At 43.7% G+C, this 26,250-nt stretch overlaps 2 protein-coding genes and 2 long non-coding RNA genes across 4 annotated transcripts; 3 read left to right on the top strand and 1 right to left on the bottom strand.

Moving 5' to 3' along the window:
- Nucleotides 1–3,256: 3,256 nt before the first annotated feature.
- LOC147197965 (uncharacterized) lies at nt 3,257–10,600 on the top strand. Its single transcript, XR_015102355.1, has 2 exons — nt 3,257–4,474; nt 10,312–10,600. It is a non-coding gene; the product is annotated as an uncharacterized LOC147197965 (long non-coding RNA).
- On the bottom strand, nt 4,584–8,033 carry zic5 (Zic family zinc finger 5). The gene is made up of 2 exons (XM_086124425.1): nt 6,875–8,033; nt 4,584–6,112 (listed from the first exon to the last, which is right to left on the bottom strand). The coding sequence occupies exons 1-2, from the start codon at nt 7,950–7,952 to the stop codon at nt 5,652–5,654; spliced, it is 1,539 nt and encodes a 512-aa protein (XP_085980551.1). The 5' UTR covers nt 7,953–8,033; the 3' UTR covers nt 4,584–5,651.
- Nucleotides 10,601–11,167: 567 nt separating the features above from the next.
- zic2a (zic family member 2 (odd-paired homolog, Drosophila), a) lies at nt 11,168–17,459 on the top strand. The gene is made up of 3 exons (XM_086124357.1): nt 11,168–14,128; nt 15,390–15,553; nt 16,378–17,459. The coding sequence occupies exons 1-3, from the start codon at nt 13,141–13,143 to the stop codon at nt 16,570–16,572; spliced, it is 1,347 nt and encodes a 448-aa protein (XP_085980483.1). The 5' UTR covers nt 11,168–13,140; the 3' UTR covers nt 16,573–17,459.
- A 4,671-nt stretch (nt 17,460–22,130) lies between these two features.
- LOC147197963 (uncharacterized) lies at nt 22,131–25,611 on the top strand. The gene is made up of 3 exons (XR_015102330.1): nt 22,131–22,302; nt 22,761–22,924; nt 24,677–25,611. It is a non-coding gene; the product is annotated as an uncharacterized LOC147197963 (long non-coding RNA).
- Nucleotides 25,612–26,250: the final 639 nt, after the last annotated feature.

The following is a 26,250-nucleotide window of genomic DNA, read 5'->3' as shown; positions in this document are numbered from 1 at the left end:
ACGGTGCAGACAGTTGTCATCATCAAGTGGAGAAAATATAGCACAAGGGGTTTACGACCAACAAGCTAATGTCCTTCCAAAAGGGCTGAAAAGACGAGAAGCTAAAAACTGGTCAGTGAGCCTTCCAGAGGCCAACAGCAACATTCAAAGAGCTGCAGGAATTTCTGTAAAGGACTGGCTATGGAGGACATGTGACAACAATCTTCCAACTTTTTTTGTCTGAGCTTTGAGGTAGGCTCACAGAATTACACTTGATATCTCCCCCAATATGTCTAGGAAATGTGTCACACTCCGATGAGACCAAGATCAAACTTTGTGGTCGTGTTTCCAGCAGATAAGTTTGGCACCAAAACAAAACTGCTCATCATTAGAGGAACATCTCACTACACTAACAGTGAACTTGTGGTGGTAGCATTGTGAATTGGGGCTGTGTTACTTCAGAAGAAATAAGGCCCTTAGTCATGGCAGAGTAAATTATGAACAGTTCCAAAATCCAGTCTCGGCACAAAACCCTCAGGTAAGAAAATGGCAAAAAAATAAATAAAAAGTCGATTAACAGCTGAACTTCATTTGATTGTGAACACAGCCACATCGCCAGTTTGAGGAGAATGCATGTGAACCTTTATGCGACCACATTCTCTCTGTTTATTTTTACTTCCTCCCACCAAAAGATGTTTTTGATTTTCTTTTCCCAATCGGGTTTTGCAATGTAGAGGTGGAAAGAAAACAAATTTTGGAAATGATTCATGTTTCATATAAAACTTCAAGTAAACCAATTATGTGTTTAATGGAAATGAGAATGATAAAAATGTCTGAAGTCAAAACATGTTTCTTTTCTTTCTTCCTCAATATGAAAACTTCCCACCCACCACAAAAAAAATGCTGATGTGTTCACTGAGTAATTGATTTAATGAAGTTGCAATGAAAAGCCTAGAAGGGTCCAGGTCAGTCCAGTGACCCCCCTGGGAGTGCACATTGTCACATGTTTCAACTCCCTCGCTCGTCTTAGCCTCTGAGGTGAACGCAGAGCTGCTTTGAGCCGGACCAGACGTGGACGATGAGACCACCGTGTGCACCTTCAATGGACCCACTTGGACCCCAAAAAGAAGTAAATAAATAACTCATTCAACCGAAGAAGAAAGTTCCCGGAAGCAATGCAGTATTCAAAGAGGTGCTTGCCCCTTTTTTCCTGCCCACTCCAAGAAGATTCCACCTATTCCCAGGTGCCAATAATGCACGTATGCAATGTAACTTTTTTTCTTCACATATTTATGAAAGTGATGTGATGAATTGTTAATGCCCTCTTCTATCCCACCCAGAAAAAAAGATGGCCACCCCTTTCCAGGCAGGTGCCAACAATGCACCGAAGAAATGCCCCCCTCAAAAAAAAAAGAGTTTTTGAAGCTAATGCGACACGCTTATTAATACTAGTGAAAAAAATATTTTCTTCTTACCCTTTCATCTCCATCTCAAAAAAGAAATATGCCCCTGTAAACACACATTTATTTTTTTTGTAAAATAAAATATTTTGAGGGTAACATATTGTGACTTACATAAACTGGTTTTGGAGGAATTTCAGTCTGCATGCCCCCTTTTTCAGAGCACCCTCAAAAATTGGAGGTCACCCCTTACAAGATGCCCCAGCATGCGCCCAAGAAAGTGGCCTCTTTTTAAAGGAGCTCTGACTGCATGACACTCAGGTGTTTGGTTCGGCATCCTGCCCTTTTTGCCTCATCCCGACAAAGAAGGTGGCCAGCCCTCCCAATTGGACAATAATGCACATGAAAAATATGACCTATTCCTTCAAATACTTTGTAAAAACATGAACACAATTTCCTACACCAAAATTACCACTGCTAAAATGAAAATTGTTTCAGCATGCCCTCTCTTCCTGAAAAAAAAAGCACGCACCAAAAGAAAAAGACAGAATGCCATCGATGGCAAGATGTTCTTGCATGCACATTAAGAAGTACAGTTGTTGTTGTTTTCCAAATGCTGTAAATCATGCTTTTAAAGAAAAGCTGATATTTTTTTTCAGCTGCGTTTTCCTCTCCTCCTTGTTGGAGGCCATCCAATGCAAGGTCCCCAGCCCCCAAATTGACCGGTGCCCCAATTGACTGCTTTAAAAAAAAACTCGATGCGATGTGACTGCCACACTCAAATGGAGAAATTAACTCCTTTAAAAATATATTTTGAAAAGTGATGTTGCTGTCTTAGAGAAAAAATAAATAAAAAGGAGGCAAGGGTTTGATTTCCATATGTTTACCTTCCCCCACTAAAAGTACACCTGCATGCACATGAAAATAATTTGTCTGAATCAGATTTTTGAAGGTGTTTTGTCATGCGGCTTAAAAGTGGCAAAATATTTATTGGTTGATGCTCGTTTCGCCAATACCCCCTGAAATTATTCTTGAAAAGGAGATTACCTATTGAAAGATGCGCACCTAAATGGCCCTTGAAAAATGGGGTGTGCCTTTTTCTTTCGGGGGGGGGGGTGGTAAGAGAAATGATGATGAAACAAAAGTAGTAAAAGTGGGTTTGTTATGCATATCCACCTCAGCCCTCCATAAAGAGGAGGCTGCATTGCAAGGTGTCCCTGCAGAGTGCGCAGGTGCTTGCCGCCCCCCGTCCCCCCGTTCCCCAACAACGCGCGCGCGCACAAAGCATACACACTTTTTAAGGTGGGATCGAAATGACACTTTCAAAGAAAAATTTCCCGACAATTAAATGTGTTTTGTTTGCGCTCAAATGTATGATATTAGCGAGGAACACCCTTTCCATTAAAAAAAGGCCATCGTTTTGGGTTTTTTTTTTTTTTTTTTTTTTTTTTTTTTTTTTTTGCTTTGTCCTTTCGTCCTAATAGTGGCGTCTGCAAGTCTGACTCGGCCGGTTACTGATTTGCACGCGGCGTGTTAAGATGGCCCATGTAAGTACATTTCCACGGGCGTCCCACTAAAGGAGAACAAATCGCTGACAAAGGAGCGCCTTCTCCCATTCAGCCGCGTCGTTAGGACAACCCCAAAAGTATTCCCGGGATAATAAGTTCCACTTCAAAGCTTTTGCCACTCGAGGGTGACCGCCGCCTCGTTTGCTTCTTCTTCTCCTTCCCCCCCCCCCCCCCCCCTCCGTGTTATTTATGAACTCCTCTCCTCTCCACGCCATGTAAGAGCAACTATTTGTTTATTTTCTTGATTGGAAAAGCCACCCTTGTTAAAAAAAAAATTTAAAAAGTGATTAGCCTTTTGGGGTGGGCGTCAACTTCAACAGGAAACACTATGTAAGAGCAAGTGTATCAAATCTGTGAAATGTCTTTTACGTGTAATTTGGTTGATACACCTGTATTTTAAATTGTTTTGCCATGAAATGTTTTTTTTTCCGTCGATGGCAATTTTGACCGCATGCATAAAACAATAATGATATTGAAACATGCGAGTGTATGAAAACCACATGCATTTCACCCCCCCCCCACCCCCCATCACATGTCTACTTTACAGCTGCATTAATGGCGGATACTGGTTATAGTTTGGTTACGCAAATTGATTGGAACTATTAAATATGCACGACTGATTATATTTCTATTTTGACAAAGGATGATGATCCATTCATCGGAAACACACTACATGAAAACCGTATGATGCACACGACTCTGATCGTATTTAGATTTTTTTTACATTTAGTTTTAATTAAAATGACGCATGATTATGTACAAAAAATGCAGCTGAAGTCACCCATGCAGGAAACACGCACACATACACCCACGCGCGCGCGCACAGCAATGCAGCTTTTTTTTTTTGACAGTGTGTCTTATTCTACTGTAGTGATAGTTAGAACTATCTTACTTTAGAAATGCAGCAGAGGACATGCGTCAAATATACATAATGAAAGTGCAAATACTCCCTATATTGGCTGCTTATGATTTTTTTATATTGATATGTATGTACTTATTTTTTCATCCTTTTTATGTAGGCCTACTTGTGTGAAGCTTGGCGTATTTTTTTTTTGTTGATTTATGTAATCTATAGCTGATGTTGTGTTGACACTGAGGGAAAACCATAGGCAGTCGCAATCACCATTCATCATTTGATCTTAGCTGAATATTTGTAAATCGACCGGTAATTGTTATTCGGGAGTTTAATAGCCTGCAGCTGAGGATGCTGCTTCTGTTTTGCTCTAACTGCATTCAATTTGACGTAACAGTGCATGCATATAACATTCAGGCATCTGTGCACTTTTTTTAACCCCCCTCCCCCTCCTTTTCTTTCAAGCGACAACGTATCCCTCCTGTGACGGGCTTTGAAGCTATGCGTGGGCCTCACACGTGCACAGGCCGCTGCATAGAGGGCCACGTTGGGCCTTTTCAATTTTCAATGCGGGGGGAATATCGAAGAAGAGCTTTGATTGTTGGATTTTTGTCCACCAGGTTTTGCAGCACAATCACGCAACCGCTTCATCCATCCTTGGATGGGAATTACAGGTGAGAATCACTTTCGATATAAATGAATGTGCCACTTGGAAAATAACATACACACACAAAATCCAATTGTTAGGATTATGTGCAATAGTAATGTAGAACATAGCAAGTATTGACTTCCGGATTGGTATTTATTCATGTTTTTTCTATTCTTATTTTCTCGTCATTGTTATAAATGCCATTTGAAACAACAAGGGTGCGCGAAGTCATTTATCCCCATTGTTCATATTATTTTTTTAAAATATCCATAATGTCCAAATGGCACCATGCACCTCAACAAAAGAGACACATCACAAATATTTTAAAAAATCAAAAAGGCATGCGAGAGAATTCCTTAAAAAAAAGAAAAAAGGAACGTTTCACATTACACAGACTGAGTCTTTTTACAGGACAAAAAAAATGTATTTAAAAAAATCTGCAAATTAAATTTGAAAAAAAAATATATAACGAAAATTACAAAAATATCAGCAGGTTACTACCACAAAAATTGGTATAATTATTATTACCATTATTTCTTTGGTGCTTCCGTAATTTCAGTACAACATTGAAACCAGCAAATAAATTACAATGTACAAAAAAAATGTTTTTCTAGTCTCAATAAAAACTACAACATTCACAAATATGAGTACACTCACATATGTACAAATCCAACCAAGCCTGTCAGTGTATTTTAGGGTCTCTCGGGACTTTTGTTGTCATTGCATAAAATATAGACTTAAATAACTCTTAAATATTACACAAAAAACACACACGCATCCAAAACACAAAGAGAACCCTTGAGACGTATTTTTGACATAAAAACATGTACTTTTTTTTCTTAACTTTTTTTTAAAGCAGATGATAGCTCTTAACATTGACAAAGTAGTCCGTTTTCCACGCTAAACCACGTGTGAGAAACCTGCGCCCAATGGGCTGTTTTCGTCAAGATAATAATGAACATTTGTTTGATCCTATTCCATGAATTTTGTATGGCCCTTGGGGACTTCATTGAAAAAAGGGCACTGATAGTAAATTGTTGGCCCAGCCCTGCACTACACGGCGGGACACTTGTTGGTGGAATCTGAATATTGCTGTAATTTGCATCACCCTACAAAAAAAAATGTTACTTTGAACGGAGCTGGTTGTTGAACTGCATCCACTTTGATTGAGTGCTTTCATTTTTGGAAGTGAAGGTTGTCCATCATAGCATCGTCCTGGGGTCGGCGTTTCTAAACGAGTCCTCATCTTCTGACTCCGAGGTGGGCACGTCACTGGAGGGGGAGTGTAGATCGTGCTGCTGGTGTTGGTGGTGCGCCCCCCCTCCGCTGCCTTGACATACGTACCACTCGTTCAGGTTGGTCACCTGCGGGGAGAGGCTGGCGGAGCGGTTCCGCTGCGGGGAGAGGGGCTCTCCGAGCGGGTTGCTGGAGGCGGAGGAGGCGATGTACGTGGTCGTGTTGTTGGGGGGCGGCGGGGGGCTCTTGCAGTGCACCTTCATGTGTTTGCGCAGGGAGCTCGGGTGCGTGTAGGACTTGTCGCACCCGCGCACTTTGCAATAGTAGGGCTTGTCGGACGTGTGCACGTGCGAGTGCTTCTTCCGGTCGCTGCTGTTGGCGAACTTCCGGTCGCAGCCTTCAAACTCGCACTTGAAGGGCTTCTCACCTTAATGACAACAGAGATGCAATCAGAGGACTTGTTTCATTTTTGAAACATCTTGAACGCATGAACGCACCCACCCCTGAGCCCCCTCCTCACATGTGCAATGAATGTTTTACAGTGTGAACACGTGTAACATGCCTTCAGGCCACTTGGTTACATGTGTGAGGAGGAAGGCGGAGGAGGCGAGTTGTTTTGGAGAGTCCCTGCACGCATACTTGGAAACACATGCATTACATATACGACATCTTGCACATGCGCATTACCACTTTTTGAAAAAGTAAAATGGTTTGTCTTTGGATTAGAAATTAGATTTACCAAAAAAAAACATTTATCGGAGTGTTAGGCAGATTTAAAGAATGGCATTCCCTGTTCGCAGTTGGACACGTCTTTTTTTCTTTTATTTTACTTTTTTAAAATTTATTTTCAAACCAAGTGAGACGTTTTAAAAGCATACCTTTCAGGTTCGTTTTACAGACCTTCACCCGAACACCAAAGTCACCCCCAGTGACAAAACTATCACACGCTTAAAGACGACGAGCCGTGCGTAAAATCGCATTTATACTAATGATGCGCAATTTTTTTGTTAAATGCTTACAGCTAAGGATTCATATCTCGCCACGTTTGTTGAAAGTCTGAGTCAATGATCTGATTCCGATTCGAACAGAGCGTGTACTTTTCCGTTCTGGTCCACGTAATTACGCACGGCCACGCCGTTAGTTTTACCTTCGGATGGTGTTTTCCTGACGTAAGAGTGGATCTACTGACCTGTGTGTGTCCTCTTGTGGATCTTCAAGTTTTCCGAGCGGGCGAACACTTTCCCGCAGCCCGGGAAGGGACACGGGAAGGGCTTCTCTCCGGTGTGCACTCGGATGTGGTTGATAAGTTTGTACTTGGCTTTGAACGCCTTCCCCTCCCGCGGGCATTCCTCCCAGAAGCAGACGTGGGAGCTCTGCTCGGGCCCGCCGACGTGCTCCACCGTGACGTGGTTGACCAGCTCGTGCATGGTGCTGTAGGTCTTGGAGCAGGGCTTCTTGGGACTCTGCAGCTCCGGCTCGACCCACTTGCAGATGAGCTCCTGCTTGATGGGCTGCCGCATGTAGCGCAGGAAGGCCCCCGCGGGGCCGTGAGCGGCGTTGACGTTGTTGTAGCCGTGCAGCGTCGAGGCTCCGTAGTGATCCGGCCGGGCCCCAAAGTGATCCGACCTACCGTAGAGGTCCCCGGGAAGACCCAGGCGCATCTGCCCGTTGAGTGCGTGGTGATGCGGGTGCGAGCCCGGGGACGCTTGCTCGTGCAGCCCCGAGAAGAGAGAGTGGCTTCCGCTGTCCGCGTGGCCGTACGCACCTGTTGGGGAGATGAACACGCCGTGGTGGTGGTGGTGGTGGTGATGGGGGGAGGCGGCGGACTGGTCGCCGAGAGCGTGCATGGCGGAGGCTGAGAGTTCTCTCCTGAGGATCAAGTCCCTGCTGCTCGAGTAACCCGGGTGGGGATGGTGGGCCACGGGGAAGCCCACGGTGCTCTGAGCCGGAGCGAAGGAGGCTGCGGTCGCCGCCGCAGCCGCCGCCGCCGCCGCAGCCGCGGTCTGGGCTTCGTGGTGACTCTGGATGTGCTGCGAGGGGCTGAGTTTGAGAGCACTGGTTTGTGCCATGTGCTCCGGTCCGAATGGAGTGAGTGCCACGCCGGGGTCGTTGGCCAGCTCCCCAGGGTGGAGGTGGGCATGGTGGGAGAGAGGGTGATGCCCCCCTAGCCCCGGGAAGCCTGTCATGTTCTGGTGAGGAAGGATTTGAGTGGCTGCCAAATCCGCTAATCTTAACGTGGGGTTCCTCTTGCTCAAAGGGGCTTCCATGACTACTCCATGCGCGCGCCCTCATGCACCACGCATGGAAATATGGATATAAGGGGCTCTAGAAGTTCTTTTGTCCGGCGTCGAACTCTGCTTTCCCCCCCTCGCCCCCCCACTTCACTGCGTCCTCGAGCGATGGGCAGAACACACAACAGTTGGAGCACGCAGTGGGGGGACCCGCTTTAGAAATGCCACTGCGGGTATTGGACGGATTTGGGTGAGTGGCAGCCCGGCGGACGAGGCGATTGGCTGCCGTTCAGCCGAGGGGCCCAGCGGGGGTCCGCCCCCCCCACCCCATCCCACTCCCCCTCCTCACCACGCCGTCTACGCCGCACTACAAAAAGTTGGGACCCGCAAAGTTGCAGGTTGCACTTCGGTCTGGTTCTGATCACTACCGAGAGCATCGAGAACGCTTCTGCTGGGCGACGAGGTCGCTTGACGGATAAACAGCTGGTGGATGCATAGTGTAATAATGTGTCGTTTATTTATTTGTTTTTTTTTTATCTGTCTATCTATCGTAGTCCCTATTTATCACCGCTTTCTTACACATTCAAGACATAATTTATCTGAACTTTGCGCTAATTAAATGCCTAATCAAATGTGGAACCTGTTCTTCCTTTTATGTATGCGACTTTTGGCTTGTCACATCAGGGGTCGCCACAGCGAGTCACTCGCAAGATTTTTTTTTTTTTACGCCGGATGTCCTCCCTGACACAACCCACTCGTTTTTTTTTTAATCCTGACATGTAGCGGTTGTGAGGGGTTTTGGGGACCGTACGGAAATCGAACCCGCTCCGTCTGCCCGAAAGGCATCGTCATCGCTCACGTATCGTTTACGTAAAGCCCAAAATTATTCATCTGTTTTTTTTACACATTTCAAATTTCCTCCCATTTATTCCATGGCTCAATATTTCCTTCTTCCGTCTGGAGTGATTGAGATTTGTTTTTGGAGCATTGCATACTGTTTGGCAATGATGACCTCTTTTCTCTCAAACATTCCACTATTCAATCAAGGCACTTAAGAAGCAATATTATTTCAACTTCAGTTGCGTGTGTGCGTGTGTATGTTTCCCCCTGTCAACTATTATTTGCCATCAGCTTTTAGATGGAGGGTTACACGCACGCTCGCGCACGCGCACGCATCTACATTAGTCTGCTTGCGCGGTAGTGCAACCGAGCTGACTTTCACAGACTGATCACACACACTTTGACATGTCCCCGTTTGACAGTTGGACGAGGATCAGTCACTCAAATGGCTTCATTGGCATCGTTGTCGTTTGTTGCGGCGAGGTTAACAGGAACTGTTGTCCAAAGTGGCCACGACGACATCTGTCTTAAGAAAATGTGTGCCTGTCGAGAAAGAGTACACAATTCACTTGGCAGAAAAAAAAACAAAAATCTACAAATACTTTGTGTGAAGTCTACTCCTTTAAGCAGACACACTCACCCACGCACACAAAAACATGCATTTCACATCTCAAAAATACAACCCTTAACTTTATTTCTAATTCTTTTCATGTGTACGGAATATAATTAATTCATAAACTGATCTATAGAACACACACCTATAAAACTTGTATGTGTCAAATATTTTCATCATATTTGTAATGTATGCATCATAGTATAAGCCTTGGCACTAATGTGTTTTGTATTTGCATCAAATGTTTTTGTTTGTTTGTTTTTTGGGGGGGGGGTTTTGGCTTGAACATGGTATCTATCTCTTTATTTTTGGGCACAGATTTGGTGTATAAGATATTTTGGGGCTGAAAATAATAGGTGCAACATAAACCTTTGGTGCCTAGCATTATTGGACCACCTCGTGCCCCATGAAATATTCATCATGCAATTCAGCTTTAATTGTCCGTCTTCAAATTCGTGATTCCTCATTTGTGCAGAAGACTAATTTATATTGTCATATTATCTGAACAACCTGATGGCTTTTAAGGGGCATAATGTAGGGGTGTAGTCGAAATACATATTGCACCATTCCTCCTTTTCGTTGCCCCCCCCCTCCCAAAAATGTGTCTTTGTGACAAACGGGCTCTTTTATAGCGAAGAGTCCAGAGGGCAGCGTATGTGGTCTTAAGGGGGTCACAGTTCAAACATCTCTGAATCCACAAGGTCACGCCGAGCCCACCAGTCACCTTCCCGGCGTGACAACATATTGATATTGTCACATAGCATTAGAGGACCCTAGGGGCCTAAAATGTGGGGGGTCTCCTTCATAATGTGTGATTTATCATTTTCAAACCTGTCAGAATGCGACACTCCAAACTAATACTTGCAATTGTCTCCCACCCAATTCTTTTAGTATGAATTTTCCTTCTTTTTTTTTCTTCTCGCTTTACATGGGAGCATGCAGGCCAGGCAAGTGAAAGAAAGAAGTTCTTCTGTAAGGGGTCGGCGGACCTGACTTTGAACTTGGATCAGCTCCTCCGTTTCCTGCCGTGCCGCCTGAACTGGACTCAAGAAAGAGGAGAAGGAGGAGAATGTCCCAAATGCTGAGGCTGCACACTGGAGGTCGGGCGGTGGGAGAAATGGCACAACAAATTCCTAAAGTTTATTTTCGACGATTGAGCAAAATGGCCGGTGACACACTCTCACACACACACACACACACACACACACACACACACACACACACACACAAAACGTAAGTCAACTTCCTTCCTGAACTTTTGAAGTGACAAGAAAAAGGCCTATTTATATACTAGAGGTGGAATGTTGCCAAATGTTGCCAGTCCTCCTTTTTAATATTTGAACCTGCCTTTCGCTGTGTGGATTTTCCTGGAAACTTACCGGTACATATGCTCACTTGCTTGAATCGCTTTTATTTGTTTCCATGCCATTTCTGCTGTATAAAATACTTTGAGGTCCATAATTGTGCAAAAGCAGTTGCTACTCTGACAATTTTGGGGTTAAATGTTCAGATGGCGTTTGCTTTTACAATTGAAGGGCAGGCCGAATGTAATGCTCACATAGCTAGTAAAAATAAAAAAAAAAAAAAAAGAAACATGGGCCATACTTTGCCCACCCTTCTGTGAGTATTCTGTTCCCCAAATATGGTGCTTGGCCTCTCTGGTGGTTTTGTTTTTAAGGGGTGATCAAAGCATCCACCTCAACATGTCTCCCTCATTATGTGTGAACGTGTGTGTGTGTGTGAGTGTGTGTGTGTATGTGGGGGGGGGGGGGGTCAATGTGAGAAATAGTGGAACATGTGGGGGCAGACCAAAAGAGCAAACAAACAAGCAGTCACAGGCCGTGTTGTGTGGTTTAGTGGTTTCGGTGGCTGGGCGACCACTGGAGTCCTTCCACTGTATTTTTATGTGGTCTTTTTTTTTTTCTTTTTCAGAAAGCTGGATTTTGCATAAATTATCAACGTGGATAGAAAACCAACATGGCTAATTAAGCACTAGTTGAACATATGTTAGAAAGAGGGGTAGTTCATGCTCTATTTGAAAAAAAAGTTTAGCGTTGAATCAGGAGGAGGTCTCTTATTCATTTTTTTTAAATGTTCCTTTTTTTGACAGTATGTCTTCTCGTTGCAGTGCATCTTTATTCCTCAATTTGTGTTGATTGATAGATGGATAAATGGATCAATATGCAATCCCTAGTTAAGGTCTTATGGCATGCCTCGGAACTCATTGTTAAGGGATGGACAGAACTTGCAACCCCTAGTTGTTAAGATTTTAATAACCTGGCCTTTATGTCACCATTAGTCTTTAATCCCAAATCATTATGGAATAAATACAGTCAGACTCCCCCAAAAATTAATACATACACTCTATCATATTTTTTACGCTAGATGCAATACATACAGTAGTTGTGTTTATAGCATATTTACAGTTTGACATAACAGTCAAACTGCATATTTATTCCCTAAGACGGATAGATATTTTATTTTGCCTTGGTTTATTTTATGCATTCAAAACGTTCCATTTCTTAGTGTACTGTACATGCATTTGTGCAACAAGTCCTGCACACCCCAACTTTCTGCAAAAACTAAAGAAATTGCATGTAATAACAGTGTTATAAATAAGACTTTTTGAGAACATTCGTAACGTGACACATAGTCGGCATTTGGCTATTATACACCATTGTATTCATTGTGCACGGGATACGGCCAATGAGATGCACACAGTGTAATAATAATAAACATGTAATAGATTTGTAAAAACTGTAACAATCACTTGCTACACATTACCTTTTTAGTGCACCATATATGTCGTGAAAACTTTTAGAAATAGCAATTTGTCGTTATAATTTTCAATATAGCGTAGTCAGAAAGTATCTTATTATACTGTTTTATTGATGAATCTGCATTATGATTAACAATTGCGTTACAGTGTGGTGAGATAAGTGACATGAAGTAGCACTTTTTTGCTTCGGCTTCTCTTTGTAACTGCAATTATTTAACGTTCAAAAGACTTGCAACCCTTACTCTATGACGCATGTGCAAAAATACGGACTCATCCCACATTCCGTAACGTATTTATAGTAAGAAACAGCAAAACGGGTGATTCGATTTTCATCAAAGATGCAGTAAAAACAACAACATGCCGATGCAAACATAAAAACACGCACGTCTCCCTCTCTCTTGTACCCGACTGCCTTTGGCAAAAGTCTCTTAAAAAAGTAGGCGGTAATTCTAGCGGAACAACGCCGCGTTACCTGCCATTGGAGGGCCACCTGGGATTGATGAGAAGCGGCGGCCAATGAGGCTGCGAGGAGACCGTCAAGTGGCCCCAGTTAAAGGGGGCGTTAGAGGAGGAAGGGCCAGTCCGCGGAGTAGCTTTTGGGAACCTCTGCGCGAGAAGAGACCCCGAGAGCGAACGAGACACAGCGCACGACAAGCGAGCCGAGCGTGCGAGCGAGAAAGAGAGAGCGAGAGAATTATTTTGTTCACGTTCAAACTACTTTGATGAGAAGGAAGAATTCGGACGCACAAGAGGAGGCCGTTACATTTGGATTTTTTTTTTTTTTTGGTGGTCGTTTTGCAAATTTATTAAACTTGATCAGAAGTGAGTGTTTCTTTTGTTTGTTGATTGTTATTGCGCGGAGCGCTCCAGTCAGCAATGTGGTTTCCCACGCCGACCGCGTGACAATATCACCTCTCTTGCCCGTCGCTTTCTTCCGAACAATTCCGTGCGTAATTTGGCGAGAGTGAGTTTAGTTCGCAGGGCAAGGCGCCATGCTGCTGGACGCAGGCCACCAGTTCCCGGGTCTGGGCTCGTTCGCCCGCCACCACCCGGCGGCCGGAGACATGCAGGAGCGAGACCTGAGCCTGGCCCAGAACACGTTCGTGGACTCTGCCCACATGGGCGCCTTCAAGCTCAACCACGAGCTCTCCCCGCCGGGCCAGAGCTCCGCCTTCAGCAGCCAGGCGCCCGGCTACCCGGCGGCGGCACTGGGTGCGCACGCCGCCCACGTCACGTCGTACGCGGGCTCCCCGTTCAACTCCACCCGGGACTTTCTGTTTCGCAGTCGCGGCTTCGGCGACAGCTCCCCGGCCGGGGGCCAGCACGCGCTCTTCGGCCCCGCGGCGGGCTCCCTGCACCCCACGCACCACCCCGCGGACACGCCGCAGGGCCACATCTTGTTCCCGGGCATCCACGAGCAGCACGGCTCCCACGCGTCCGGCAACGTGCTCAACGGGCAGATGCGGCTCGGCTTGGCGGGGGAGGTGTTCGGTCGATCCGAGCAGTACCACCAGGTGTCCAGCCCCCGGGCCGACGCGTACTCTGCGGCGCAGCTGCACAACCAGTACGGCTCCATGAACGTGAACATGGCCGCGCACCACCACCACCATCACCACCACCACCCGGGCGCCTTCTTCCGCTACATGCGACAGCAGTGCATCAAGCAGGAGCTCATCTGCAAGTGGATCGAACCCGAGCAGCTGAGCAACCCCAAGAAGTGCTGCAACAAGACGTTCAGCACCATGCACGAGTTGGTCACGCACGTCTCCGTGGAGCACGTCGGCGGGCCCGAGCAGACCAACCACATCTGCTTCTGGGAGGAGTGCCCGCGAGAGAGCAAGCCCTTCAAGGCCAAGTACAAGCTGGTCAACCACATCAGGGTGCACACGGGCGAGAAGCCCTTCCCGTGCCCCTTCCCAGGCTGCGGCAAAGTCTTCGCGCGCTCCGAGAATCTCAAGATCCACAAGCGCACGCACACAGGTAACGTGGAGCACCCCCGCCGCCCTGTACTCGCTCGATTTTTATTCCCGAACGCTGTTGTGTGCGCATGCTTGACGCAAATAGGCGTGCAATAGTATAAAGCCATTCGTATAATAATCTCACCCAGCCTTGTAGATTTTACAGTCTTTACGTGCAGCGTTGTCTTCACTTTGGATCGACTTTTTTTTTTAATTCATAAATATACAGTATATTCAAATGTTGAATTACCCCCCTTGAGTAAAATAATATGTACATATGCTGTAGTTGGGGGTAACAATAAGAGAAAAGATGAATTAGTCACATTCCTCCAGCCTTTTATTAGAGATTGGGCACACCATCCATTTCTTCCGTTTGTTATTGCCCACTAAAGCAAGTTTTATGGTGATAGTTTGAACTGCATAAAAAAACACGTGTTTTCCTCCCAAAATGACTTGCAGTTAAACTCCCGCCCTTCCACCCCCGAACGAATTTTACAGGACTTTTCAAACAATGGGTAAACTTTCCATTCGTATCATTTTTTAACTGATTACAAAACAGAGAGAGTAATTCTTTTTAGGTATTTTTTTTCCTCATCGTCCCCACCTAAAAGAAATTGAATTGCCGATTTCAGCATATTGCAAGAGGCCAAATGATACTTAAACACTTTGTTTATTTTGCGTATTTTGTCTCCCCATTTACTCTTGTCTTGCGTTTAGTTTTGCAGAGCATATAAAATATCAACATAATACCAAGCTAGCTTTGCGCCAGTGTACTTCTAGTTTGTAACACGTTCGCAGGGATTTGGGTTGTAATATTTTGAACTGTGCGTGCGTGCGTGCGTGTGTGTGTGCGTGTACGTGTGTCGTAATGTGCCAGACAGGCCGTTCGCAGCCTTTTCATATGCCCACATATCTCCTTGGGAGTTGCATGAAAGGTGCCGTGAAAAAGGCCAGGTGCTAATTAGATTTTTATTGTCTCTCAAGCAAATGGTGCACCTTCTGTGGGCCTTCTGACGATGGCCCTGTGCCCCCCACCCCCCAGCAACTCCCCTCCCCAATCAATATGCGCATTATTTAGGCAAAGCAAGCTAACCCCCATTCAGCTCTGTATATGCAGGAAGAGCGCTGTTATTTTTGGTTGTTGCTGGGTTCCTTTTTTTTTTTAAAACTGTTTCTTCCCTCCACATGCATTTCAGCCTGAGGCATTTTGGGCGTGTTCCTCATCGCATTTATTTATTTATAAACATATTATTTGTATGTATTTTTTTTAAAATTTTGAACAGGGGAGAAACCCTTCCAGTGCGAGTTTGAAGGCTGCGACAGGAGGTTTGCCAACAGCAGTGACCGAAAGAAGCACATGCATGTCCACACCTCGGACAAGCCCTACCTGTGCAAGATGTGCGACAAATCCTACACGCACCCGAGCTCCCTACGAAAACACATGAAGGTAAGAACAATTCATGCAGTAACAGCAGAATAAGCATGAGTAATACGGTTGGCATAATTTTGTGCAGCATCCAGAGTAGACTTCGATTATCTCCTTTTCTTGCAGAAAACCACTTATAAAATCTGCCAAATTCTGAATGCAAAGAGGATTTTCCATTTACTAAATAAATCTTCATAAAAACATCGTGGACAATGGTCTTTGCGATTCAGAGTCTAGTAAAACGTCATACATGTAATAGATGTGTAATAAGTATGTAACAAAAGTGCAAGGAACGAGAAATTACACTGCAGGTACAAATAAATAAATGCATCATCTCTCCCCTGTTCAGTGTATAACAAACTGTATATGTCGTATTTTCAATACAAAAAATATATGGGACCCCACCCCCACCCCCCATGGAAATAATAATTAGAATGCACTGTGGACAATGTTGCTTTCTGTCCAGAAGCTAGTGAAATGTGTTATACATAAAATAAACTTGTTTGAGGTGTGTGACAAACAACTGAAAACTGTGCAATAAATGAGAAATTACATGATTGGCACTTTTAACTGACTTAAAAATGAAATGTTTAAGCTGTCCTTGTCCTCTTTTCACTGTATAAAAATCTATAAAAGATGCCAAATTTCATTAGGAAATCCCAGTTTATAAAATAAATAAATAAATCGCAATGAAATCACCGTGAACGATGTTCCTCACTGCACGGCCTTGAATCAAATGGAGATCTAAGAAACGTAACAGACATTTAATAAATGCTTAACAGCCACTTGGTGCCCGTACTAACATGTACCAAAATGAACCCACCCACCTCACCACCACCCTGCAGGTGCACGAGTCGCCCCCATCTGCGTCCGACTCCTCGCCGGCAGCCAGCTCGGGCTACGAGTCCTCCACCCCACCGGGCTTGGTGTCACCCACCACCGACACCCAAAGCAACACCACACTGTCCCCGGCCTCGGTCGTGCACAGCAGCACCAGCCACAGCGGCCTCTCGTCCAATTTCAGTGAATGGTATGTGTAGGCCCCCTACCTATAATGAAGGCACACATACTCATTTCACAGCACTGCCCCCCCCCCCCCAACCCCCAAAGAAAGGAGATTGGGACACATATTGTGTATTTTATGGTAATTTTCATCTCCTCCGCAACAGAGGGAGATGTGTATAATAGATTCCTATTGTAAATAGTGGCTCACGTTCATTGTGCTAGATTTGTCTTTTTTGGTGTCTCGATGTTTCTTCGATGGTAGCTATCGCTTGAACTGGACTCTTAGTGCACATAATCCAAGAACGATTTTCCTCCATATTGTGATCATAAACAGGCAAATTGATTGTACCATACTAGAAACTTTGAAAGGCCCTATGAACTGAAAAGCGTGCCAAAGTTGAACACACGGACACACCCCGTTTATCATGCTTGTGAATGTACATTTTTCTTGGGATCCTTTTTTGAAGAGAAGAAAAAGTTTGCCGGGCTTAACCTGTGCCGATTTTTTTGTTGTTGTTGTGCTTTGCAAATTGTGACTAGCAAACATGCTATATGTGGAAGGACTGTTGAGGAAAATTTAAACTTTGTGTTGTTTTTCCTGTAAGTCCTTCCTGTATTGTGTGAGCGTGTGTGTTTGTGTGTGTGCGTGCATGTAAATAACCAACTGCCATATTTATCCATTTGTAATTAAATTATGGTATTTACTTGCTACAGATGAAACAGTATTTATAAAAAGAATGTTTCCTTTTGTTTTGGACTATAAATATGTACAAATTTAAGATCTTAAAAACTCCAGAGGCAGTTGTTTTTCGTCGTGCTTTTTTGTTTTGGAAAAAAAAGTTTTAAAGAAGTGTTTTCATCCTGACTGTGATAAAACATTGACTCCATATAAATATAATAAAAAAAATGTTGGAAGTGCTAATTTACTCCTTTCTTTTATGTGTCGTTAGCGTCATGCTAATGCAAACCTCTCAATCAACACGTTAATATTTAGAGTGGTACAAAACTTTAAAAACTCGACAAGGTTTCCTCACATCTTAGTAAGCAAAACACACTTCTCACGTACTTGTATATGTTCGTTAATAACCTGACCTCCCCACCCCCGCTACCCACCATAGTTTCTCAATAGGGACCACGTTGTACGTATACATGCTCGTCAGTGCTTGATTACCAATCTATATGTATAGTATATAATATATCCTTTCAGATATTTTTCAAACAAATGTTCAAATATACAACTTCTGCCTTGAAGTTGAATCATAAGGTCCAATTTGAGGCAACAGTGAGGCGGCCGATGTGTGCCTTCGAGTCAGCGCTCGGTCTTTCGATCTGTCGAAAAATGTGTCCTTCAGTAATGATAAACAACATGAGATATTTTCATTGCTGGCCTTGAACTTGACTTGCAAGGTTCGAATAGGAATTGCATTAGGGCTGGTTGCATGCACATACCGGTTTGTGTTCAGCGTCTGTGGTCCTGGCTGGTCCACAAGGGGACGGTTTCGACTTTGGACTTGAACTTGGTGTTTGTTCTCCGCATGCTAGTTGACAACCCGTTTGTGCAACTTGCTTGGCTACCAATACATGGAACAAATGTTGCTTAAGGCTTTAAAATTGTGACAAACTAAACGGTGGACTGGCTACCCAACATTTGGGCATCTCATTCGCCAAACAAATATTCTGACATTACCTTTTTTCAAAAATGGCCCTGAAAAATATTGAGAACTCACCCAATATAGCCCTGAAATTGACAACATGAACTCATATATATATATATATATATATATATATATACACAGTATATATATAAAAATGAAACGCTTTTATTATTTTTTATTTTTTTCGAAAGGTTATCTTATCTATAGAGAGAGAGAGAGCCTGGGGCTTTACATGATTTGTGATGATATGACACGGTTAGTCTCTGGGTCTCATTCCTGGAGTTCCAAGATGTACTGTGTTGTCTGTGCTCCTGGCTCTTCCACGAACAAATGTTTGACTTTTGGGTTCGAACTTGCTTGAAGTGAGCAATGTTCACTTGATAGTCACATGCAACACGTGTAAACTACCATCTCCCCCCCTGCCCCCAATGCTACTTTAAATTTGGATCGTACTGGCGGGACTGTCGGTGGAAAAAAGGAGAGCATATGCGAAGAACGGATGTTGACGCGGTCGCATGCAGCATCGCATTGGGTTTCTATATAATAAGCAAGTGGCCCAGTGACCTCCGAGGAGGAAGGAGCCACGAGCTGTAGGGAAAGGTCATTTATGCTCAGTGGGTCCGCATGCCGCTCGGTTCCTGTTCGGCCCCTGCTGGGCTCATATCGATCCAGACTTGAAGGGAAGAGCTGCTGCTGCTGCTGCTGCTTCTCCTTCCTTCCCTCCATTAAAACGACTTTCTTACAATTACACTCGATTAAACTGGCATCATTTCGTGTGTAGAAGTCACTTTATGGTCATGTCGAATTTATTTTCATAAATTCAATCTCCTTCGAAATGACAACTCCGCGTGCGCAAGTTTAAAATCAGCGCTACCTCCTGTCCGTCTTTAATGACGTCGCACTATTTCGACCTTTTCTTTCATTTGTAACTTTTAAAGCCGTAAAAGGTGACTTTTAAGTTTTTGTTTTTGTCAGTCACTCTTGAATCAATGCTGCGACAACGCGGTGTGCGTGTGCGCGTGCGTGTGTACCGGGCCGGCTGGAATGTTCCACGCAGTAGTTGGTCTTTCTTTCTTTCTTTTTTTTCTTTCAGAACGGGGACCTCCCTATCGTCTTTCTTCCTTTCGTTCTTTCTTTCCTTTCTTTCCGTGAATATATTCATCTGCAGCAGTGGCCGGTGCGAAGCTTGCTTGTGCACTTGAACGTGGCGAGGCAAAGCATCGTTGGCTGCTGCGCTATAACACATTCAAATGCGCCGTTAAAAGAAAGCATCTGACACAGAAAAAATACACAAATATAAAGAAAAAATATATATAAAAAATAGTTTGAGACTAATTTTGCTTGTATGCGCGCGCGCGCGCGTGTGTGTGTGTGTACCCATTCTCACCTGTTTATCCACATGAAGGCTTATGCCTAAAAATGAGGCCAAATTAGACTGTAAAATAAAACTGTTAGATCAGTGAAATTTAATTACATTTCAATAAAATAACGAATATGTCCCCAGTCGTTGCGTTAAAGACTTGAAGTAAGAATAATTGGTTGTCAAGGCAACGTCTTGGCCCAAACCCCCAAACTTGAACAGGAATGAAGCTATTTCTAATACCCATAACCACTTTGCCTTTAGCAGGTTCGGTTAATAATAATTCAACTCATACATTTAATAGAATATTATACATTTAGAGCCCCCCACCCCCCAACCACCACAAGTGTGCATGTGGAGCAGCTTTACTGTGAAAGAAGCAGCTCATAACCAGCCAATAATAATCACACAAGCATGAATCATAACTCAAGCAACACCTGCGTAGATAAATAATTAATTTATTTATTTTTACAGTACTATGCAGTCTTGCAGTCACAATGCATCTGAATTCCCTTCATCCGGCTTGATATTTCAAATAAATTACTGGTCATTTAATGCTTTCAAATCCTGTCTCGTATCTTTGTACATGGTTTTAACCCAGATCTCAAATGATTTGAACCCCTGATAGATATGGTGTAAAAATGTAGCTAATACATTTAAATATAGTTAAGATGCATTTATACAAGTACCGTAATCTCCTGGGAGCCAAGCTCTTGTTTGGGCTGCGTTGATAAAGTCCCTCTGCTATTTGGGATTACCCCGTAATCTGCATCATGCAAGTTAACTATAAATAAATAATAAATACACCGAAGGGGGGGGGGGGGGCGTAAATTGACGCTTACATTGCCTTTTTTTTCAATATTATCTGCACTGTACAGCATGTCAACATCATTGCGATACAATATATGAGTGTGATTTGAAATTTTCTACCTCTTTCTTCTACTCTATCCTCTCTTTTGTTTGTAGGACATATCGTACTTTGATTGTATTTTCATGTTTTGCATCGAGGCCCACGTCCAACTTCACAGCCTTCCTGTGCAAAAGCCGCCGTCCCCCTTTCGCCGCCTTTCATCCTGAGATCTGCAGCCTCCTTTCTCACACACATGAATGCGGTGCTGCGACAGAGCCGGAATGGCTGTCACTTCTCCTGGCACAGTGTAGAAACAAACAAACCCACCCACCATGACACCCCCCAACTCTACCCCCACCACCTCGCCTGCCTTACTCCTTTAAAGGTCAGAAACCAAAGATTGTTTCTCCTGAGACCTCCAGAATTCCTTTCAAGTGCATAACTGACATATTTTTTTTTTAAAAAGCGATGCGATGCGATCGTTGGTGGACAGCAGTTTAATCTCCAATACAACTCAAAATGTGTCGTCTGCGGTTTGAACCTCGCCACCTCTCGTCATCAGGTATTTCCAAAGATGTGATGTCACAGAAGACAAACAATTTAGTGGCTCCTGTGGCATGTGGTTTTGTGCTCTTTGTGTTCAGTTGCTTTCCACGTGCTTTAGCACTTCAACAATGGTTCATTCATTATCTGGCAGTTGGTTGCACTAAAGATGAAGGGAGTGGCAAAAGTTTCTTCACCTTTCCAAAGAAGAGAGAAATACATGACCGGTGGATCGGAAAGTCAATCGGCAGGGAGGAAAGTGTGGTCAACTGTTGTCGCCAAGCATTGGGAACACAAGCGTGGTTTGACCAAGGCTGAAATCAGCTCCCATGCCAACGGTTTTTCCTTCAGCGAGCACGTCACGGCCGACTGTTCATGTCTTTAAAACTGTTGTGCTACTGACTGGAGTTTGCAGGAACAAATATGTCCAGATACAAGGGAGCAAAAACAATCCAGTCTATTTCCCATCCACTCTGCGCAGTATTGTGTCGACTGTCACCCAGGCTCATCAGTGGCATTGTCACCATCATCACTTTCTCTTCCACTGACCGGCTCCGATGTCCCGATTGGCTCATTCGTGTAAGGTTTGACAACGCCCGCTTCCGTCGACTCCTGTATGTAAAAATCCTCTTCTTTGAATTCCAAAACACCGCTTGCCATAGAATGTATTGTGTTGTGTATGTTGCGCATGGAAAATAGACAGTGTCTCAATGGTATGGCATGCTGGTTGGCTCCAAAGACGTCACTCCAGGTAACCATAGCCATGGCTCGAGTAACTAAACCCAAGATGCCTCAAGGTTCCAGTAGGTTCGGAAACACTCAGAACGAGTAAGTAAAACCTTCATTTTGTATCGAACAGTACCACAGTACCAATGAGATTATGAATTTTAACAGACTAAAAATTTTGGGGAATTTGACCTATAAAGAAGTGCTTCCCACTTGTAGAACATCAACGTTCGCCTCCAAGCTTTCATTGAAAAAGCGCAAAGGTGCTGAGTAAATGAGACTCGCAGTTTGACTGAGGTGTCTTATTCTCGTGCAATCCACTCTCCAAATGTGTTTGAATCCAGCCAAGTCCTCACAAAATATTTCATGATGGACATTGAGTTCACGGTGGAACCACTTTTCTTTTTTTCATTTGTGCAACCTTTAATTTCTTTCCAGAGTCTAAAATTTAGCCGGAAAAAAAGGAGCAATGTCTTCTCACTCGAGATTTGACATCTTGTGAGATTTCAGTTTAGTGAGCATATTCTGGCCTGCAGCATCAACTCCAGTCCTATTTGTTTTAGCTCGAGGTTTTCTTCGTGTGACATCACCTCAGAAGGAACCGTGGAACGGGAAACAACGCCATCCAAGGGTGAGTAATTAGTTTCATTGTAGTTCTATGAAGGATGGATGCATGGTTTAAGTAACACAATTAAGGTTGTACTCGCTCAAAGTGGCACCACTGAGATATGCTTCATGGCAGCGTAAATAAAGGGAAAAAAATGTATTGAATCCGATATCAAAAGGCCTTGACGTTGCTGTACAATATTTCACTTCTTTTTACACTTGTGTGATGGTAAATAATGTTAAGTGTCCTTAAGACATGGCTTGTGCAGTTAAAAAAGGTTGAATGACGGGGACAGTTTGACTCAGTAGCATTGTAATTTACATGCATTATTTATTTATGTATTTGTTTATTTTTGATCAGAAGGTGGACAAACGGATTGTGTTGGGCTTTGTGGCTTGTGTTTGGGGTTGGATGTGAGTGTGAGATTGGATTTTAGTGTTTGTGAGATGCCAGACTCTCACAAAACTTCCTCCTCTATTCAGCGCCACACTCCGCTGAGGAAATTTTCAATTTCCCCGACACCTGTAAACAGGCTGCCTTTACCTCGCCGCCTTTCATCTTCAAACACACCAGAGACGCGCCCTGAGGGACCCCATGAAGGACGGTGACTGGGTGGTGTGGACTTTTTTATAGAGAAGGCTGGCAGGTAATGGAACAAACCTTGTGGCTATTTTGCATCACATCTTTTTCAGGGAGGGGAGTAGAGAAGTGGGGGCGGGGGAGAGGGGGGTTTGCTGGGAACGTCTTGTTGTGAAAGGCCACCTCGGAGGAAACGAGCAGAACAGAGCTAAATTCAAAAGCTTGTTCAACTTTGGACCATAAAAGGGCAGACAGATGCAGAATATAGTCTAACTTGTCAGTAATTCTCAACTTTTCAGTCACGGACCGCAAATCAGAAATATGTGTAAAAATATTTGTCAGACTTTTTATTGTGAGAAATAATTTATTTTGAAATTTGCAGCAAACTAACATTTTTATTTGATTTATGTTACGACCTCTTTAAGGTTGTCAGGGACAGTTAGACCAGTTTCTGATACCATATCACATCTAGTTACCTGTATATGACATTTTTTTGGTGTGTGTGTGGATTCACCCTACAAGATCATTTTCGGACATTTGGTTTGTTTCTTCCGAAGATGGCGACAAACTCAAAAGTTATAGGTTTAAAAATGTATTTGACCTTTTGTAATATGTCAAGAACAAAACTCCCAGTTAGTATTACTCTATTTCCCGGCGATTTGTTGTGTCTGTCGCCTTAGCGATATTGAAGTTTCTTTCAACATGGAGAACAATCAAAATGTTACTACCATCTAATAAAATAAAGTGCTCAACTATTTTAACTTGCATGAATATTAAATGAATGAATAGGTCCCCACAAAGGCAAACATGGAGAATATTTGAACACGCAGGTTAGCTAAAACCGCGATGAATGAAATCTTCTCGGCAGCCTTTGGCACGTGCCTAATATAAAAAAGCCAAACGGTGCAAACTGTTAAAACTGAGCTAAATTTCCAAACACTTTGCTGTTGATTTCATTTGAGACGTGTTGCGACACGTCTGCATCAAATGTTTAACATCGTTAAGAGACACCAGTGGTAGAAGGCCGTCACAGGTTTACCTAATGAGAGCCAAATGAAAGAGGAACAGCGGCGGTCCCCGCGACGACGGACTCTTGTTGGCCGAGTCATTATCACTGTGATCTAAACAACATTTTGGCTGGCTGCTGCTCTCCAGAGGCTTCTCCTCACCTCAGGGGACAAACAAATACAATGCAAGTGTGGGCTTTGTCACATGCAAATGAGCGATGCCAAACTTTCATTTTCTCTCCCTCAACCATTTGCCTGTTTTGTCGTCTTTTGGAATATATATTTTTATTTGGTGTCGTGGACGAGCGACGCCGGTTATTTACAGGATAATCAGTCCTCTCCGCGTCCACCCCTGCGGACGCTGTCTGGGCTCGGGTCTTCTTGAGGTAGTGGCCCGGACAGGACTAATTTGATTGACTTTCATTGACAGTGACGGGACCTTTCTGGTCAGTAAACGTATTGACGGCCAGCCGGTTGGCACTCAACACGTCAATGTGCTGTTCACTCTTGTCATGTTGGTTTGTCTTTATGTGTCATTGATTGAGCCCTGGTGTTTGCCAGCAATCCTATAGACATCAGTCTCATTCGCTGTCTATGACTAGTTAAACCTTGCTTGAGTGCCACCCAATCTCCACTTACATTTTGTTATTCTATGATGAGTTGCTCGTAAGAAAGCATCTTCCAAAATGGGGAGAGGTATTTCTTGCCTGTCATCCCATACATCTTTTATATATATTTTTATTTTTTCAACAAATTAGATAAAACCCTTGCTCGATCACTGCCTAATATCTCTGTTCCATTTTATTTCGTAGAGATTCAAAGATGAATGGATTCATCAACAAATGATCATTGATCAACTGAATCAAATTATTTTGGACAACCGATTAATTGTGAAGACGCCTTTCAAACCGTTGAAGACATCAGAATTTCAGCATCTCTATGGCAAATATTCTCAGATTTCTGTCGTCCTCCATGAAAGCAGACTAGCTTTGTGTTTGATCCAAATAAAACGTTTGCAAATATTTTTTGTAATTTGGAAAACAATGATCAATATTTTTGCTGAATTTCTCTACATGTTCCGGACCAAATGAGTAAGTGAATCATTATTCATTTCTTTGTGCGATTTTTTGACTGTTAATTTGAAGTCCTGTTTCTGAAGAAAGGGAAATACCTTCAAACCATTTCTTTTATTTTACAATTCATTGAATAAATCAACAGATTAATATTTGATTCAAATAATAGTTTGTTGCTGTCCGACTATTTTTTGACGAGTTGCAAGTAATTACAAGCGTCGGAACAAAATGTTGCGATGGCTTTGATGAAGTCATGTTTGCTGTCAAAAACAAGTTGACCTCTTGTTCCTTATATCGCAAGCCAATCATTTAGGTTCAACAATTTGCAGGTAACGATTTGCAGCTTTTCCAAACATGTTTTTAAAATGTTGTCTCTTCATCGTGGATTTTCACCTAGCAATGAATGAATCCCCCGCAATGAGCGGGATTCCGCTGCATGTCAAACTTGAGTATACCACGTCACAGATAGAAATGCACTGCTCGCAGCTATTATTTCACGTTTTGTTCACGGTAACAAAGACTTGATAGCGCAGGTGAGACTGTAGGACACGGACTTGACATCATGTGATGGATAGTGATGTGTTTACACGCGTGTAAGACAATGTCAGCGTATCACGCGGGTGTCAGCGTGCTGTCAGCTTGATGAATATATTTTTGAAAGCATCCGCATTCGTTTTGCCACTTATGAATATAAACATGACTCCGGGAAAAAAAAAGACAGAAATAAATAAATAAAGGTTCTTTAAGCACTTCAATCTGACACGCCGTCCTGTCTTCTTTTTTTTCCTCTTTGGCTCTCGTGCAAAGGAGGCGTTGATGGGGAATGTGCATCTGGGCGCCCGGGAGTTCCAGGGGTGTTGCTTGGGTTTCCCTCCCACCTTGAGTCTCCTGAGTCGGGGCGTGGGGGCAGGGGGCTGATGCATCGTTTGCCCTCCCCACAGAGGGTTGAGGGACTCCTGTGCCGCAGAAGCTTGACAAATAAATCAGAACATTTTTGGGAGGGGCTTCTTACAGTGATGACAAATGCATGTAATGAAGGACATTGGTGGCCTATATTTTCACGTTTAGTGAGGCACTTTAAACAGATTGAATGAGAAATTCCCTCCATTGTTGCATGTTTGGAAGGTGTCACTGCAAGCTGTTGATGAAAGACAATCCTAGGAGGTCTGTTTTTTTTGGGGGGGGGGGGTTGGCGAAGGGGGAGATGAGCAGGCCCTATTCAACCCCGTCCCACCCTCCCTCGTCACAGCCACAGTTTAATGGACGAGGCGCCGAGAAGACGAAGGGTGGAATTAAGCGGCGGAGTCTTTGGG

This window comes from Hippocampus guttulatus, chromosome 11, assembly GCF_054856545.1.
Source record: "Hippocampus guttulatus isolate MCC_2025c chromosome 11, RoL_Hgut_1.0, whole genome shotgun sequence".
In the NCBI taxonomy this organism is placed as follows: Eukaryota; Metazoa; Chordata; class Actinopteri; order Syngnathiformes; family Syngnathidae; genus Hippocampus; species Hippocampus guttulatus.
Note: the sequence above shows the minus strand (reverse complement) of the source record. Positions and strands in the feature narration are given on the sequence as shown.

Bases quoted from the DNA above. Each gene is read 5' to 3' on its own strand.
- zic2a (XM_086124357.1), top strand. From the start codon at position 13,141: ATGCTGCTGGACGCAGGCCACCAGTTCCCGGGTCTGGGCTCGTTCGCC. The intron at 14,129-15,389 runs GTAACGTGGAGC...AATTTTGAACAG, and splicing joins CCACAAGCGCACGCACACAG to GGGAGAAACCCTTCCAGTGC. The intron at 15,554-16,377 runs GTAAGAACAATT...ACCACCCTGCAG, and splicing joins CCCTACGAAAACACATGAAG to GTGCACGAGTCGCCCCCATC.
- zic5 (XM_086124425.1), bottom strand. From the start codon at position 7,952: ATGGAAGCCCCTTTGAGCAAGAGGAACCCCACGTTAAGATTAGCGGAT. The intron at 6,113-6,874 runs GTCAGTAGATCC...GTTGTCATTAAG, and splicing joins CCACAAGAGGACACACACAG to GTGAGAAGCCCTTCAAGTGC.